This window comes from Anas acuta, chromosome 1, assembly GCF_963932015.1.
Source record: "Anas acuta chromosome 1, bAnaAcu1.1, whole genome shotgun sequence".
Taxonomy (NCBI): Eukaryota; Metazoa; Chordata; class Aves; order Anseriformes; family Anatidae; genus Anas; species Anas acuta.
The window spans coordinates 30,171,230-30,189,401 of record NC_088979.1 but is presented as its reverse complement, the minus strand read 5'-3'; the positions used below and the strand labels follow the sequence as shown (position 1 = coordinate 30,189,401).

At 43.7% G+C, this 18,172-nt stretch overlaps 1 protein-coding gene across 1 annotated transcript in view; it reads left to right on the top strand.

Moving 5' to 3' along the window:
* Positions 1-15,885, top strand: part of GTF2F2 (general transcription factor IIF subunit 2) — an 83,259-nt gene extending 67,374 nt beyond the window's left edge. Inside the window, exons 7-9 of the mRNA XM_068675074.1 lie at positions 1,609-1,708; positions 9,174-9,317; positions 15,017-15,885. Of these exons, the coding sequence (XP_068531175.1) occupies positions 1,609-1,708; positions 9,174-9,317; positions 15,017-15,136 (364 nt within the window). The 3' untranslated portion in view covers positions 15,137-15,885. The remainder of the gene's footprint in view (positions 1-1,608; positions 1,709-9,173; positions 9,318-15,016) is intronic.
* Positions 15,886-18,172: the final 2,287 nt, after the last annotated feature.

The following is an 18,172-nucleotide window of genomic DNA, read 5'->3' as shown; positions in this document are numbered from 1 at the left end:
GATGCTCCTGATGCTCCCCTTCTCCTCTCCTGTTTCAAAGGCTACCCTGGAAGGCTGGAAAAGGGCAGGAAGGAAAAACAGAAGAGAAATGAAAGCTATTAGAGAAAAAGGACACTAGAAGGTCTGGAGAAGGTTATTTTGGAGGCTTAATGGTGGATTACCACCTACTCCTTTGCAGTCAGGTGATGGGACATTTAGATGCGTAATTCTTCTCCAGGAGCCCCGGTCTCATGAACAGGAGCAATATCTGTAAAAAGGTTTAGCAGGAAATGTATCTCTGCTTCCTGCACTGAAGGAAAAGACGGAGACAGGAGAAGTGAGGTAAAAGAGAGAGGGAGAGGGAGAACACCCCGGTGTAACAAAAATTGGAAAAAAGATAAAGAACTGCAAGAGAAGATGTTTTAAAAAGACATGCCATATAACCAGACTTTTACAATAATAAATAATAATAATTAAATATATATATATATTTACTGAGACCACAAAGAAAAAATCTGGAGATGAGGACATGGAGAAAAAAAATTTGGACAATATTGATTTAGCTTTCCTGTAATGTCTGTGTTTCTTTCTGAAAGCTAAGAGTTCAGGAGACCTTTGGCAATGAGGTCAATAAAATCTTTAAAATCATTTAGTTAGATTGAAGGCCAGATGATAAACCCTTGTGATAAAAACTTCTGCCTTTATTTGCTAGAGCAGTAGTAAACCCACTCATTTACCTTCAGATTGATTTTCCTTCAAGCTTAGAAGAAACATGCTACATTTGGGCAGAAGAAGGCATTGATGTACCTTCTGCTGATTCAGAAACGTAGAGTACAAGGCAATGGTCCATTAAGGCTAATTAAATCTATAGAACAGATGACGAGTTTGCAAAGATTTTTCAAAAATTTTTCTTTTTCAAAACCATCCTAAGTAATCTTTAAGTTACAAAGAGATGAACTTAACAAAATCTGTTCAACCTCTCTGCTTCTTATAGTCCAAACAGGACTAAAGGTCACCTTTTGTCAGCTGTTTCATTGTGACTTGATTGCATGTTGTTTTGAAACTGGGTGGATTTCTCTGTCTTCATGTTTGTAAAAGTGCTTTTCAAATAGTTATTTGTGCTCTGATGCTATATTAGAGTGCCAAAAGAAAGGTCACGGAAATCTTTATTTTTTACATTAAAATATCTAAGAGAAGATCATGGAGTCTGATTTTGCTGTTGTCTGGCTGTCAGCAGAGGTAAATTGAAAGCTTTTTCAATTCTCAGCCAAGTAAGCTGATTTGGGGTTCATTTGCTTTGGTTTTGATAATTTTTAAATACAAAGGCTTTGTTTCCATGTGAATATGAGGCTTTTGAAGTCTGTGTTCAGACACAGCTTTTAGTATCTTCCCTTCACAACTGCTTGGTTTTCAGTATCTTCAGTAACATCTAGTGTCCTAATAATCCACAGTGTCCTCAAGCAAAAGGAGTAGGAAAAAAATCAGAAGTGTTCTTTTATTTTGCCTTATTATTTGTTTGCAGCTCGCCTTCAATAAGGGATGGTTCATACTTGCAGATTTGGGGAATTCATTTTGAGTGTGTGCTTGTCTGAAGATTTTTATTAATTCTATTCTTCTTTTCTTTTGAAGATTACAGATAGAAGAATCTTCTAAACCTGTAAGGCTATCACAGCAGCTGGATAAAGCAGTAACCACCAATTACAAACCCGTGGCTAATCATCAATATAATGTAAGTAGCTTTGAATATTTGCCCTTCTTCTAGCCAGGAGGTGTCTGGCTCAGGACTTCCAAATCATGGTGCTGCTGTTGACAGTCCAGGCTTTTGCTTACAGTAAGACAAAGTCTTTGGAAATCTTTGGAAGTCTTTGGTTATCTGGTTTCTCCCATAGTTTTTCTTCTGGGTATCTTCTTTCTCCTTCAAGAGCCACACCACCCCTGGGGTTAAAGTCTGCCAATTCTTACCCTCTCTTGTTACCTGGTAGAGGACAGCCTGCCTTTACCCAAACCTTTTCTAATGTCTTTACTGCTTTCTTCCTCTAGTCTTTTTTTTTTTTTTTTTTTTTTTGAAATGTAATTTTAAAGTTTGGGGATAAAAGGCAATTCTTGCTTTGTGCTATAAGATGTGGAAGCACTCCTTTGAGCCAAATAAAATATCACATGGAGGTGGGCAAAAGGCTTGAATCTTTATTTTCCAGTCCTCTGCAGGAACTGGCATGAGTAGGAAAGAATAACAGCTGATAATTTTTCACAGTTTCATACCTTCATAGTACGTGTTATTTGCATCATTAGCTTTGTCAATATTACACCCACGCTGCTGTTCCAGATCAGTTGATGTACATACAAACTATAATGTCCTTTTTCTTAAAGATCCTCTTTGAGTAATTTGTATGTATGCATGTATAATCACTGTTAGTGTTGAATGTGAGGAATGTTAAGTCATACCAAAAATGAGTCAGTGTGTTAGTCATTTAAACTTTTACACTTTTTATTAAGATTTTATTTACATAAAACAAATGATAATATACTGGGTGATATTTAAGCATTATTCTGAAAGGCATATCTACAGAACCCAAAATAATCATTTTTCTCTCATGGGACGGTTTTATAGTAGTTGCTGTACAAAGTCTGATCTATACAGAGATGATCAGAGCAATAAAGCTATTCCAGCTAAGGGAATGACATTTAATCAAAATAGTCACACTGGTGTATGTACAACCGTATAACTTCACCCTGTAGTCAGTCTTCGAATCTTCCTGCCAGTTTCAAGCAGCTATGGTGGTATTGTTACAGAAATGTAAGTCTTGTGGATAATTCAGGCAATATAACTGGGATGTAACCAGGCCTCTTAAAAAGTTACGATGCCCTGGTGTACTAATTGTAATGTTCTTAGCAGTTACGTAGCTGTCCCTCTCCATATCCATCACTGGTTTGGTTTTCCTATCTGCCTTAAAGATGTTCTGAGGGGAAGAGTCTAATGGGACATTCACTTGAATCATTCTTGGCCTTGCCTTGACTCTGAAGACCCAGGCGGGACTCCTTCCTACCACATTTTTCTTTTCATTAAGTCTTTTATTAAGGTTCAGCTTAGATGACTCAAAGGATATCAGACTGGGAGAACAAGTCCATTGACTTTTTAAACCTCTTCATTACATCTTTCTGGTGGTTTCAACAGCAGGTAGTTCTTAAACTTAGTGCATTGCTTGTAATTATATGACAGACCTGTTCAGGACAAGACTTTTCACGAGAAAAACAGGAAAAATGTACAAACTGCTGTACATGCTGATGCATTTGGTTATCTTCCTAGGTGTTTCTGAGAGAGTGAGCATCTACTAAAATAAGAAAGAAACGGGTAAAATTTCCTCAAGAGAGAGGTGATAGAATATTAAATAGGGCTTAAGTGTGACTGCTCTGTGTACTCCTAAATTAACATACAAATGGAAGGAAGAAGGAAAAAAAATACTTGCAGATGAGGAACCACAGAATTGTGGAATCACAGAATGGTTTGGGTTGGAAGGGACCTTAAAGATCATCTAGGTCCAACCCCCTGCCATGGGCAGGGACACCTCCCACCAGCCCAGGTTGCCCAAAGCCCCATCCAGCCTGGCCTTGAGCACCTCCAGGGCTGGGGCAGCCACAGCTTCTCTGGGCAGCCTGGGCCAGGGCCGCACCACCCTCACTGCAGCCCAGACTGCCTCCAGTATAAACCTCTTCAATGAGTTCATCCCCACTGGTGAGCACCAGGCCCAGCAACGCTTCTCCTCCGGTTGGGTCGTCTCATACCTGGACCATGAAGTTATCCTCAACACACTCTGGGAGTCTCCTGGATTGCTCACAGCCTGCTGTGGGGCTTCCCCAGCTCACAGCCAGGTGGGTGAAGTCCCCGGTCAGGGTGAGAGCATGCGAGCATGATGCTTCTTGTAGCTGAAGCAAGAAAGCCTCGCATGGTGGGGCTGCCATTGCTTTGCACAGAACTGAAATCTCTGATATTCAGTCAATAGAGCAAAAGAAAAATGGTTTCAACGATTATCAGGTAATTCCTTCGTTTAAAAAAAGAATGAAAAGAATTTAAGACCTTTTAAAAACTTCCTTCAGACATCCTCAGATGAAACTTTATATTTGGTCTCACTTATCAGGCCTTCTCTATCATCTGCGTGCTGTCTACCAAAGAAGTATAATACATAAGCTTCCCTATTAATGATACCTTCAAGAAGGCAATTTTGGCAGCTTTTCAGCAAGCTTAGCAACATACTGCGAAGGTAAACAAAGAGAAATTGATTTCTCTATGAAGTCTTGCAGGGATAAGCTAGCAACTTCTCCATTTGACAGCTTGTTTTAAAATGGTTCGTCCTTGAAATCAAAGCATATTTTAATGCTCTTTAAATTTAAAATCTACGCAGTTTTAAATAAATCTAATTAGTTCACCGCGCACATGTATTCCGTAATGTGGCTCTCAGGAAGTGTTTTAAACCTGCTGCATAAAACATCTTGTTTACACAGAAAACAGAAAGGGAAAAAAAAATGAAAGGATGCATTGTAACTTGCTAGGAGCAGCGTGAGTACAAGACAAAAGAAGAAAACAGCAACACATAACCATGTTTTTTTAAAACACACTTCACAATGCACTCAGTGTTTCTAGACAACAGTGGGAGCTGTTGCTGAAGCTGGAGGTAAACGCCAGTGTTGCTAATTAAAACACAGGCGACTGAGACACCAGTTGCAAATAACTTGTTTGCAGCCAAGGAGGGGGTTGACAATCAGTTTTATGTGCGAGTTGTTTTTATACATTAAAAGTGAAGAATTTTAGAATATTCACGTTGTGTTCTTATAGGAAATGCAAACACTCCTCTTTGATTTACTTCAGATAATCCAGAGGATGTAAAATAGAAGCTCCTACCTACTGGGGAGGGTTTGCTGAGCCACTAAAATAATAGAGAAAGAAGAATTCTGAGCAGTAGTCTACTAGCAAAAAAAAAAAGATTGTGCTTCAGTTCGAAATACCACTTTGTGTTATTTTACTGGGGACTTTTATTCATATAATTAGGATTTAATACCCAGATAATCCTGTCAGAGACCTAACATCAGCAGAGACGGTTTTGAGAATTTCTTTATTGTTACTTTTTTCCCCGTGCGTAGGAAGCACCAATTTTATAAGGATTATTTTTTTTTCCTCCACATGGAGAGAGTTGTAGCTGGTTGCTAGCTATGCACATTTTCCCTGTCTCATTTGGAGAGGTATGAACAGCCCTGTGGATTTTTTGTATTGCTTTTAGAGGTAGTCTTGAGAGTCACAGTAGCTTTCCTCTTTGCCCCCGTAACTTACCTGCTATTCCCATAGCTCTGCCATATACAGAACAAATAACCTCAGTGCCTGGCTCTTGTTCTTTCTCCTTAAAAACAAACCAGAAACCAGAAAGGGATGAGATTGGTTTCTTCCATCCCTTCAGCCTGAGCTTCCTACTTGAGGAGGTTGCAATTTGTTTCTGGTTTTCTTCTTACTCATTTTGTTTTTGTTTTTTTGGGGGGGAGGTAGAAAATCACAGAAGGGCTGGGGAGGACAGACCTAACAGCTGCTCTTGCAGCAGAGTCATGCAGCCTGTAACGGGCTGCGTCTCTCACACCACATCTTTCAGCTGCTGTACTGTGCAGTCAGAGAGAAGGCACTAACCTCAGAAACAAATTCAGAGGTCTATACACTGAAAAGTGTCCTCAAGTGTTTGCAGGGACCCAGAGCTCAGTCAAGCACCGCAAACAGAGATGCCTTCATCTCTCCTACCATCTTCTGAAGTTGACCTTTGAAGTATCAGGTCTTTTCTGGCACATAGTTAAAGCTGGATGATCCAGCTCTTCCTCCTGTAAAACGTTAGCACGTGCCTATCTCCAAAACCTTGTGATGTCCCCGTAACACCAGTGTCTCAGATGTAATAGTGCTCTATTGACAGCTCAGCAGAGTGTTGTTTACTGCTGCCAGCCGTGACCTGATCAGCAGCTGCACAGAAAAACTGGAAAATATGTGGAGGCCTCACTCAAGGAAGATTGAAGAGTCAGGCTCAGGAAAGCCCATTGTGGTTGACTGAAGAGACTGTTCAGAAAAGTCTGCTGCCAGGAGGATACAGTGTCAGCGTCTCGGTTTTTGAAGAGGATCTCATAAAGGTGTAGCTCTTTCTTTCCTTCGGATGTGGAAGGAAACACACAATACACCCTACGGAACAGCGGTTCCTCTGCTTGACTGTGAACTACCAAAGGGAAAGAATCTGGACCAGTTTTTGAAGAGGAACAAAAAATATTTGGTGTACCCAGCTATTTTAGTGTATTTTCAGCAGTATTTGGGTCGCTGTTGTTTACTGATTTTCTTCTGAGAACATAATATAACACGGCACTGCCTGCAACTTTGTGCTTGCCAGGTATTTTCTCCGTCTTGGTCTGATTCCATGTAAAATGCTGCTGCTGCCGTACTTCATGGTGATCTTACTCATTAGGAAGCAATTTCAGTCTCATTACCTACGTTACAATGGGTTTTGCCATTGGCTCTCTCCAGCTTACAAAGCAAAGAAATGGATTTCAAATCCAAATGCCACTAAAAAATAGAAACCCAAATGGTTGCTGTGGATGGAGATACGGCTCCCAGGCTAGGCATTGTGATGGGGTTCTGATCACAAACAGCCCCTTTTCAGCGCTAGCCTGGAGTATAAACTTTAGACTGTAGACTGTAGCCTGGGATGTGACATTCATGTATTTTTTAAGACCAGAGGGACAACTATCGTACTAAAATAAATTAAAAATGCATGTCCTGAAGTCTGCATGCTTTATTGCCCTCAGTACTCACACACGTTCGAGTGGCACGTCGCTGCGTTTCTGCACTGAGTCAGGACTGTGGAGAGCTGGTTTCTCTGGCAGGAAAAACACATCATAGATCCAAATGTATCTTAGGAAATTCTGACTTGAACCAGGTGTAAATTAAGGGGGAATAGGGAGAAGCCCGGGGCTTGCCCAGTGCCCAGGGCCCCGTGCAGGCACCTTGTGCCGCTCTCCCAGGAGGAGCCCCCACAGCCTCTCTGGGCAGCCCTGAGTTCCTGGTAAAGAATTCAGCCTTCCAGCCACAAAAACATTGTCATTCTATAAGTCATATAATTCTTTTCTAATATATTAATGGATCCTGACTCTTTTTTGGCCTTGTAGTTTTATAAACATCTAAACCGAGTAGACTTTTTCAGATACATTTCAGCATCTCTGCAGTTTTGCTTCCTGTGTTTGCAGCGAGACGCAGTCTGCTTGGCACTACCCTCTATTGTGAGACGACACCAGCAGAAGAAAGAAATTGAATCCACAACACGGTTTCCGAGGCTTATAATTAAAATCTTTCCAAGGTCAGCGGAGGGCCCTAATGATTTGTCTGCTGGACTTTGAGAAGAAGCAAATGTTTTGACAAACTGTTATTTATAGCAAGACCGATGTCCTAGATTTATGTTCCTACTCCAGTTTCTGTGGTGTAGCAGCTCTGTTACAGATCATGCCAAGCGAGATGATGTTACGAAAGCTGTTTTATTTGATGCTGCAGTTTACTATCACTACAAAACTATTCCTGTTTTGAATGGCTTTTTTTCTTTTTAATGAAGAGGCTAAATAATTTAAATAATTGCCCCAAAATGTATCAGTGGATGAAAATGAACTGGATTTGAGCAGAGATGCTGCATCCTTCGTGGCACTGACATAAAACTGGAAAAGCAGATAAATATTTGGATGCCCGAGCCCACCCCCAAGTTTTAAACAGAAGAAACAACCTTCAGGTTATGGGTTGGGAACCTTTAGTGATGACATCTGCTCCAGAACTTGAAAGGAAATTTGGTTGGCCAGAGACCTGTGAGCAAGGGCAAAGGTGGTGATAGTCTTGAGCCTCTTGAGATGGATACCAAGAGGCAGGATATTATCACTCGGAGAGCAGGAGGGAGTTATCTGGCTGTGAAACACAGGCCGTAAAACTGATGTCTCTCATCAAAAATACAATTTTTAGTATCCAGTAGAACCTTAAATTTTCATTTTTAGCCTTCTTCTCTGAAGGTCTTCCTTGAGGATCAGCTTGGAGACACAAGAGGCAGGATGACTCCCGTATAAAATTACCCTGCTGGCAGCCAGGTCTTTATCCAGTGCCTGGATCTGTTCTGCTGTGTCACACTGGTTTGCATCCAGCCATGCAGTTTGTCTGCAAGCACCTGCTGATGACATTAATTGATGACGTTCTGGGACACGTTTGTCATTTCCAAGGAGTTTGGGGGTTATTAGGAGTGTCACGGGGTGGATGGGGTGATGGACAGGTACATTTTGCACTCGGTGGTTGGGGTTGGTTTGGCCTGTGCTGGTCTGTGCAAGTCATGCTTTTGATGATGGCTTTGGTGAAATGCAGGAGGTATTTTTGGAGACTGGCAGGGATAAAAGTTTCTGCAAAAAACTTTTTTTTCTGCAAAAATAAGTCCTACATAGATTATCACAGTTATGTATTTTTCATACACATCCTGAAATAGGATGATGATTGGCAGTGAGGGGCCCGTGCTTGCTCAGAGTTCTCTTTTTGGACAACAAACAGTAAGTTTGTGCGTGTTAGTCACATTTTCCCTGAAGAGTTCCCAGCTGTTTCCTAGAAGTGTGTTGTTACTTGGAGAAGATTGTTGTTACCTGGACAGAGTGGTTGTCTCGAGTGCCATTTCTGGAACAGATGAGGCAATGTCTGAGGGCCGTCAGAGCGTGCTCTGAGCAGGTGATTGCTGTGGTCATGGATGCAGCCGTGTTGGTCTCTGGATTTTCCTGGTCTTGCAGGTTGTTTGTTATTACTCTGTGATATCAAAAGAGTGAAAATAGCAGCTCAGTTCAGATTCCTGTGTTAATATGAATTCTCTCTTCAGGTTTGGGCACATCTTGCAGGCTCTGTTTCTGATTTTTTTTGTTATCCTTGTTGTTTTTTTTTTACTGGTTAAAGCAGAGATACATATCTGAAAGGCTCATTGTACTGAAGACAAAATGCTTAGTCTGTGTTCATAAAAGAACATTTGAGTGCTCAAAAGAAAAAAAAAATTTAGATGAAAAGCACTGAGTCATTGAACAATGTTTTATTATAGTTTTTTTATGTCTTAATGTTCAGCACTAAGAATTATACAGCTTTCCATATGAATGTCTTTAAACCATGTTTTGTATCTAATTGGTAGATTGAATACGAGAAGAAAAAGAAAGAAGATGGGAAACGGGCTCGGGCTGATAAACAACAAGTGCTGGACATGCTCTTTTCTGCCTTTGAGAAACATCAGTATTACAACATTAAAGACCTGGTGGACATAACCAAACAGCCAGTGGTACGTACCCGTAGTCTTTTAATAGAAGCATTTTCTGTAGTTGCTCTGGTGTTTGCTTTCCATACCACATCTGTAAATGTGTTTACAACAAATGGAAATCTCCAGGTTTTAAGTTGACTCGTGTAGAACTGTATAGGATGCCAAGGAAGTACTGCAATGAGTACACTTTTCCTTGGCAGAGGTGGTTTAAGTAGCCTCAATTGTCCCTCGCTTGTTTAGGTTCTCTTTAAGACAAGAAACCAAACTCCCTAATGCTGTGATGTCTCCTGTGAACATTATTTGTGTTAGGAATATATGTTAGGAGATTGGGCATCCCTAAAAGCACTCAATTTCCTTTCCAAACAAAAGAAATCTTAGAGTATAGTTCTCCTTTATGAACATGAACTTCCCAGTTCTTTCCTTTCTCCCCCCTCCTCAAGGTTTCTTTCTAGACTAGGCAGGAGTGAAGGGAGACAGCAGCAGACGAAGTGGGTGATTGTTGCTTGCCAACCAAACGCAGCTGTAGTTCTTGAGAAGATGGGATGACAGGTCAGGAAATTGTATAGCTGATGCTTTTATCTCCTTCTGTCTGCTGGCTTTATCGCAAACAGGCACGCAGAAGAGATAAAGTTCTAGCAGAGTGAAAATTAGAAGTGTTTGCAGGAGCTGTGTGCTTTTTCTGCATGCACAGGTTATTTGGTAGGACTACCAAAGACTTTTTCCCTGTGATTTGCATTACCTTAGCCTCACCCACCATCATGCTCCCAACTCCTGCCCGTGCTCCTGGAGTCAAGTTTGAAACTGGCCTCGTTTTATGGGTCACTGGCTTCTGTTGCACAGCGTTTGTAGCAGCTGCTATTGCTTGTTTTCTCCTAAGATGTTGGTATCTTTTGTACTTTTTGACGTGTTGCACAGCTGGCTTTGATGTCTGCCCACAACCCAGCTGCAGTTTGCAGCAAACTCAAGGGAAATTGATTATGTTTGAGTCTAAATGGAGCAACAATTTCCAAAGTTGTTAGAGCAAAGGGCAGAAGAAGGAGCAGTGACAGCTGGATTATGGAAAAATTCATTGCTCTGAAAAAGAGGAGGGAAAATGGAGATGCTTACCAGTTTTGCTCATTTTATGGCGAGGAGAAAGTATGTCCATACCAGGGGATTTGGGTAGTATAAGGTGCACAATCCATGTGGTTAAGAAGCTGCACAGAGATGTTAAATTCAAATACATGCAGCTTCACAGTACTGTAGTATCCTGGAAGAAACTAGCTGGATACTTTATTCATTTTTTCTATTTCATTCATTTATCTAATGAGTCAACTCCTTATCTGCGTGGCAGAGGCGGCGGGTAGATCATGGAAGCTGAGAAGGAGGAAGGAATGGGAGGAAGATACGAAGGCAGTGGCAAGAAAATGTTAGGATTTTTCTTTCTAAGTAAGAGATAGGTGTGACAGTCACTATCTGGATAATTTGGAATGCAAGTAGATGCAGATTTATCCCACCGAACATGACTTCAGCTAGAAATAGTCTTCCGCAACTCCCACTTAAGCCATGGGAGAACAAAAGTTTTCTTCTCCCTGTGAGGCACTTACCTCTGGAACATACCTGGCACTGCGTGAACTCAAAGCAGCCTGGAAGAACTGTGCTTCTGACACGGGTTTCTTCACTGAGCACCAAACGCTGGGCAAGATGATCCAGCTTTTGTCTTAGTCTTCTACCCAAGGATTAAACGTAAAGGGCATTTTGTGTTTGGAAAATACCTCAGATGAATTTTATTACATGATAAATGATTTTATGATAAATTTCCAATCGTGACTGTGGATCTCTGCTGTCAGTAGATGCTCCTGAATGCCCACAGCATGGTGCACCAGCTGCATAGGCAAGGTCTAGATGACAGCCCCCCTGTTCTTAGTTACCTGACGGTTCCTGACATCGTTCCAGCTGTTAGACTTTTTCCCCTGAGTGATCTGTGCAGTCTCAGTTTCATCCTGTGTGCGAGGATTAGGGATCTGCTGTTAATTCCCAGGTGGATCTTTGCAGTAGGTGTCAGTGTCCTTCCAGCATCCTCATGCCTGGATTCTCTAAACGAAGCAAATCTTCCTGATGTCTTTCTTCATTCAGTGGGTAGCCAATACGCTGGTAAAATCAAAACTAAGCTGTCACAATTTCCTAACTGGACTCTTTAAAAATTTCTGTAGGGACTTGCTGGTGGCATTCATTTCCATTTAAAAATGCTGGCCGTCATCTCCCACTGCGCTGCCAGCTTCCACCCCGTCTGCAGGTTTCCCTGATGCTGAGAAACTTCAGCCTCTGGCCTAAAGTTTTTTTTTTTTTACTTTTCTGAAAATAAAGTATCCATTGCTGGCTCCCACTGCGACCCCATTGCTCGCAGGGCAGCTGTGCCTCCTAAAAAACCATGCAAATGCCAACAGGTTGAATAGGCACGCCGTCCCCGTGCTGCAGAAGTTGGCTGTTAATTAATCTCCACTGGGTGTTCGCTGCTTTATTTTCTGTCAGAGCATCTCAGATTTTCTGTGTAATTCCTCCTCTGGTTTCTAAACGTTGAGGTTATTTTCAGAAGTGAGAAAAAAACGTTGCTGCTGCTGTCTCGGCAGCTCTGGTTAAAATGAAGTCCTAGGTGCCTACATCGCTGGTTAATAGTATTAAAAATACTCTTCTCCGAGGGAATCGATGTCTTTTTTAGGGAAATAACAAATAAATAAGGGTATTTTTCGTACCCAACGGTAAGTGCAAACAGCAAGTGGAATCCCTGCTACAGAATATATTCCATGTTGCATGGGAAGTTGCTGCCATCTTTATTTTGAGACTGTGATCTCCCAAAGCGAGTTGTTCCTGAATGCAAACTGCTGTTACGTTAGGGGAGCCCGGCTTTATTTGTTTCTCTTTTTAATGAAAAGTAACGATTTGCATTAGTGGGCAAATCTGTTGTCATCTACCCAGATGAAAATACAGAGCGCTCCCTGGAAACATTGCGGTAATTCCAGATTTGGGCGTAATAGCTGAGAACAAAACCTGCTTTTTATGTCAGCAATCCAATATTTATAAGAAACGGAGCCAGTGGTCTAATAGGAACTGTATTTTTTCAAAATACCATATACTGGTTGCAGTTTTTTCTTACCTTTCAGCTTTAAGTAATGGTTATGCTCAGTCTGTTTGGGGTTTTCTTTTGCTGAAAGTTTCAGGAGGGTTTTCAGAGCTTGGAAGTTAATGCCTCTTTCAAAAATGCTTTTATCTCCTAATTCTACAACAGCATTTCATTTTTTATGTAAAATAGAGGATGTGTAACAGAGCAGAGGCTGCCTTAACCATACAAACAGATTACCCACAGATTAATTTATGTATTATGATTACGTGTATACAAATACATAGAAACTTTCTGTGAGAAGCAGTTACAGGTCCCTGATCAGTGCTCACCAGGTTCTAACGTGTGGTTTTTGGCACTGCGGAGGAAAGTGGAGGTGAGAGGCTTCTCGTGATGCTGTAGCATCAGGCTGAGCCTGCCTGAAGATGCAGGTGGGTCCTGGTGCCTGGGGAAGAAGGGATCCCACGGGAGGAACCATCGTGTCCTCTGGGCACGCCACTTGCTCTCCAGATGGGTGAAGAAGAGCAGGATTATCCCTCGTGCTCCTCCCATCCCACCTGGAGCCTTGGCTCCCAGCTGAGATCAGCTCTCTCAGCACAGTAACTGCATTTTGCTCTACTTCACCTGCCTAAGTGCATTTTTATTCATTTTTTACTCTCACGAAGCCGTCTGCATGGTGAGGAGTGGAGCTTAACCTTGAATCCGAGTGCCTTTCTCCCTCCCACACTCTGCCATCTCCTGAAGTATCTGGCGGTGGCACCAACAGCTAGCTCACATGCACACACGGGGATGGCAAACAAAGCCGGGGAGATGCAAGCAAACACATCCACACATCCTCGACATAAACAGCATCTTCACCTGCTCTCATCACCTCTTAAAAAACACGCTGGGCAACAGCACCCTCCTTGCTGCTGGAGTGAGCACATTTGTTTGAGTGACCCGGCTGCCAAATAATGACAGTGCTCTACATCAGCTTGCGCTTGGAAAGGTGTGCAGGGACAAATCGATCTCCTGCTGCCACCTGCTGGGCTTTGCATCGTGCATACACAAAAACTGAAGTCATCCCAGCAGCAAACACCCTCGTATCCATTCACATCTGCTTTCGTTGAAGAAATACCCTAAGAAACCAGAAGTGCATCCCGTTGGGTGTGTATGTTATCCTCTTGGACAAAGTGGTCTCTTTTGAATAGCCCTGGATGCTCTGGGACACGTTTTTAAGGATCATTTTGCTACGTGCATCTAAACATCATTGTTAGTTTGGGATCAGGATGGTTTGGGCTTCCTAAATTTTCATATGTAACACAAGTGAGAGTAACAATCCCCTTCTCTAAAAGCCACTTTGATTTTTAAAGCGTATTTTTACTCATTTCCCAGTTTTTCCATTTGGCAAAGCACAAGCAGAGTGTAAAGAAGAGCCCGGGCGATTCTTTTTTGGGGTCATCAGCAAAGCTTTGCCATGTTACAGCCTGGAGTCGGTGCAGCCACAGAAAGCAGAAGGGTGCCCGTAACTCCTGCTCGGTGTAAGCACTCGCGGAGGATTAAATTGTTCAGACGAAAGCAATTATGAATTCAACGTGGAGATGCTTAAACCGTGGCCTGCGGTTGCCATGGCGATCAGCCCAAGTCAGCGCTGATTAATATTTAAACAAACAAGCAGGCAAATGGCTCTTGAAAAAAACTGCAGCAAATTGCTGGTGTTTAATACAAGGAGCTGGGAGCTGTCTGGTGTCAAAGTTCGTACTACTGGTTATCAGACCTCTGCTTTTTTTTCTTCTTTTTTTTTCCTAATTTCCCTTAATGTTTGAATTTCTCTTCCTAGTCTTAATATTTGAGTGTATTAGGAAATGCTGTGGCACCTACTCAACCTTCCTCTAAAAACGTGGCAGCAATAAAACGCCTCAAGCTTTGCAAAATGGCACGAAACCCAGCAGCTCGGGGCTTGGGTGGGATCAGAAGAAGACAGGGTTTTGAGATACCAAAAATCCCAGTGCAAGAGAGCTGATTCCTCTACCGACAAGCCAAGAGCTCTTAGCTGGGCTTGTGAAATCCCAGCAGGATTCTCCTTGTCCTCTGTGGGAGAGGGGAGCCTGGGTGAGATCTTTGAGCACCTGGTTGGGTGGCATCTTGAAATGTCTTGAAATATCCGGTGGTGTTCATTTCACAGTCACAGAATTTCTAGGTTGGGAGAGACCTCAAGATCATTGAGTCCAACCTCTGACCTAACGCTAACAGTCCCCACTAAACCATATCCCTAAGCTCTACATCTAAACGGCTTTAAAGACCTCCAGGGATGGCAACTCCACCACTTCCCTGGGCAGCCTGTTCCAATGCCTCACAACCCTCTCAGTAAAGAAGATCTTCCTAATATGCAACCTAAAATTCCCCTGGCACAACTTTAGCCCATTCCCCCTCGTCCTGTCACCAGGCACGTGGGAGAACAGGCCAACCCCCACCTTGCTACAGCCTCTCTTAATTTCAGTGGGGTCCTCATCAAAGCAGTGCTGCTCAACTGTGTAAAGAAAGGTGCTTTTGCTGTCTGTCGGGTTATTTCCTAATTGGTCGTGCTAATGAAGTAAGCGTGCCTTTATAACTTGTTCATAACTTGGGTTTTGTTTCCTTTCAGATATACTTGAAAGAAATCCTCCGAGAAATAGGCATCTACAACGTGAAGGGGACCCACAAAAACACGTGGGAGCTGAAGCCGGAATACAGACATTACCAAGTGGAAGACAAGAGCGACTAACAAAACCCCTACGAAGCAGAAGAGGACTACAGAGGAGTGACCACACCGAGGGAGCTGCTGTGGGTTTCCAGACAGAACTGAGCACAGCCCAACTGTGCAAGGCTAAATTAAAATCCAACCAACCAATCCTTTGTAATTTTCCGTAGCCTCGTTTGTTTTTCAGAGGAATATTTCTTGTAAGTTTCTATAAATGTTTGTCTTTGGACAAAAAAAAATATTTATAGAATAAACTTGTATTAGATTTATCTTTATTAGAAATCTGGTGAGTTCAGATCTTGCTTTTTCTGGATAGCTTCGTGCTTTTTCTAAGCCTCAATAACTCAGGAGGAAAATGTGTCCTGGAGGAAGCTGTAACTGTGTTTGTTGCCTTCCTGTAGAGCCGAGTTCCTGCTCTTTGCTTCTGCTGGGATCTGCCGGGGTTTTAGCTGCAAGGCTGCAGAGATGCTCAGTGCTTTGTGTAACGTTTGGCTGTGCTCTTTTTGGGAGCAACAGCCCAGCCGTGGTGCTCAGCACAGGCCTCAGGCTTTGTGGGAACAAATAAATAAATAAAAAAACTAAAGGAAAGGCAGTTTGTGGGGGAAAGAAGACAATCCCTTCTGGGTGGCTACTGGGGAAAAAAAAAGGCAATGTCTGTCTACTAACTACATCAAGGAACAGATTTATCTTTTTTTTTATTATTATTAATATTATTTTATCTATGTTTCATGCTTCAGCACACCAATAAAAGCATTATTTTAATTTGTACCAAGCACCGATCTGCCTCATTGACTGAAAGCAAGTTACGATTTTGATAGTTTAGGTATGAATTCAAAATCAAACATGTATTTAGTGGTGGATTTGTCACAAGGTTTCCGTGTCTTTTGGGGAAGATTTCTTAAGGTATCCACATCCCCATTCCCCCATTTCTGAAGTGCACGTTGCAAAGTTGTGCGTTCAGCATCCTGTAGGGGTGGAGCAGGGAGGGAGGTGGCACAGGACTGCTGAGTTGTGATCTCAAAGCTCGTGTGTTAGAAAACAGAGCAAAGAAAAACGGAACGGAAAACACCTCGTTGGTGTGCCTGTAAATGAAACAGGTGAGGTTTTGTAGCGTGGCTGTCACTTCCCTCTGGTCCTTCAGACGTGTGCATCACTTCTGCACACGGTAATAAAATAATTGGGCTACTGTAAAAGCCAACACACCACTACTGGTGCACTTGGGAGGAATAAAAGCTTGGGAGGGGGGTCCAATGCCCTAGGAGCTTTGTAAAACAAGCGCCCTGCTCTCTGTGCGCGTCACACGTTGTGGTTTCACTCAGATCATGTTTTTCAGAGCTGTTCGTCTCAGTCCCTGCCTGCTGATGCTTCCTGCCGGCGCCCAGCCTTCTGTCCAGGCTTTAGGAACAGCTGAGCGTGTCCCACGGACCCGGAGTGATCCTACAGATCCTGCCAGTGCCACGAGCAGGAGGCCCCAGCCCGCCGGCTGCGGCGGAAGATATTTGAAAGCTGTGAAAAGGAGCCCAGGAAGCCGGCGGTCACGGTACGGTGTGTGCTCCCCGGGCCTCCTCCAGTACCCTGCAGGGATATTTTTATCTATTTCTATCTATTTATGCTAATATTTAGCATTTTGGGCAACCTGGTTTGGAGCCAGCAGGTGAGAATGAGCCCAAATCTGCTGGGTCTGCACCATGCCAGCCAGGGGGGAGTGGAGCACAGAGCTGCCCCCAGGGCGCAGGCAGGTGGTGAACCCCCAGGAGCAAATTTCCAGGAGGTTTCTGAGTGTGACAACTCAAAAAAAAAAAAAAAAAGCAAGGGTACAGAGGTGGAGAGGTCAACGGGAGCAGAGGGAGGTGCCTCACCTGCCCTGGGCTGTCAGCAGCAGCGCAAAGAGCCAAGGTGGCGTGAGGCAGGCTTTTCCCAAGCGCATCGCTGCATGCAGGCTGGAGAGATGCATTAAAAATGGAAAAAATGACCCAAAAAGTGGATTTGGGATGCGAGCTATCAAAACCCAGGTGGGGAGGCAAAGCTGTGAAGAGGAGGAACAGGCAGGGAAGGGAAAAGCCGAGGAGAGCCTCAGGCACACCCAGCACGGGATTTTCTTCCGCCAGCCGTGCCGCGCCACGTGGTCAAGCACAGAAGTAGGAAATGATGAAGGAAGGAGGGAGGCTGCTGGCTTTTTTTTTTTTTCTTTTTATAACCTGTCAGCTGGCTCCGGGCTGGTGAAGGCGTGTGGGGCTGAAACCTGAGCTGCCAGGGCAAAGATCGCTCCTGGAGCCTCTTCGCCCGCTCCGGGGGTTTGGACTCTTCCCATGGCAGAGCCCTGCAGCTGCAGAAATGCTTTCCTGAGGAATGCAGGATACCAGGCTGATAAGTGCGTGTTTAAAACAGGAAAACAAGCCGCAGCTGCTGCCGGGCTGTCCTTCAGCTCGGTCTTTCACTATCAGGGTTGGTTGTTGTGAGTGGGGACTCGTCGCAAACCCTGGCCTTGCCCTGCCCAGTTACCAGTCACAGCACTTCCACACCACCTTAATTGTTAATTAACCAAGCAAGCACTCACTCCCCCAGCCTTTAAGGAACAGGAACTCCTTTTCTCACTGGTGTGATCTTTCCTTTTTCCTCACCTGGTAAACGAAGCCCTTTGCTGGTAGAGCAAGGATCGCCTCACTGATTTTTATTTTTATCCCACATTTTGAGCATAACTCCCCTTGGCTGAGGGCAGGGGAGCGTTAATCCCGGCTGCTCAGATTACCCCACACTCGTACCGCAGCCAGAGCAACAGCTGCCCCCAGACCTTCCTGGGCAGGGGCTTGGGATGTAAAAGGAGTTCCTACAACTGCAGCCGGGTGTGTTTCAGATGGGCACCCCTCAGAGAGCTCCTCGGGGCGCTCTGCTCCCACCTCCAGCCCCTATCTCGCTCCTCCCAGCCCGCTCCTTATCTGACCGCTGCACGAGCCTCCCTCTGCCTGCACTTGGGCTATCTGTGAGGCCGTGCCCACCCCATACAGGCCCTTTCTGTCCCCATACCCCTGCTGCCACTGCAGCGCGAGGCTGCCTCGGGGC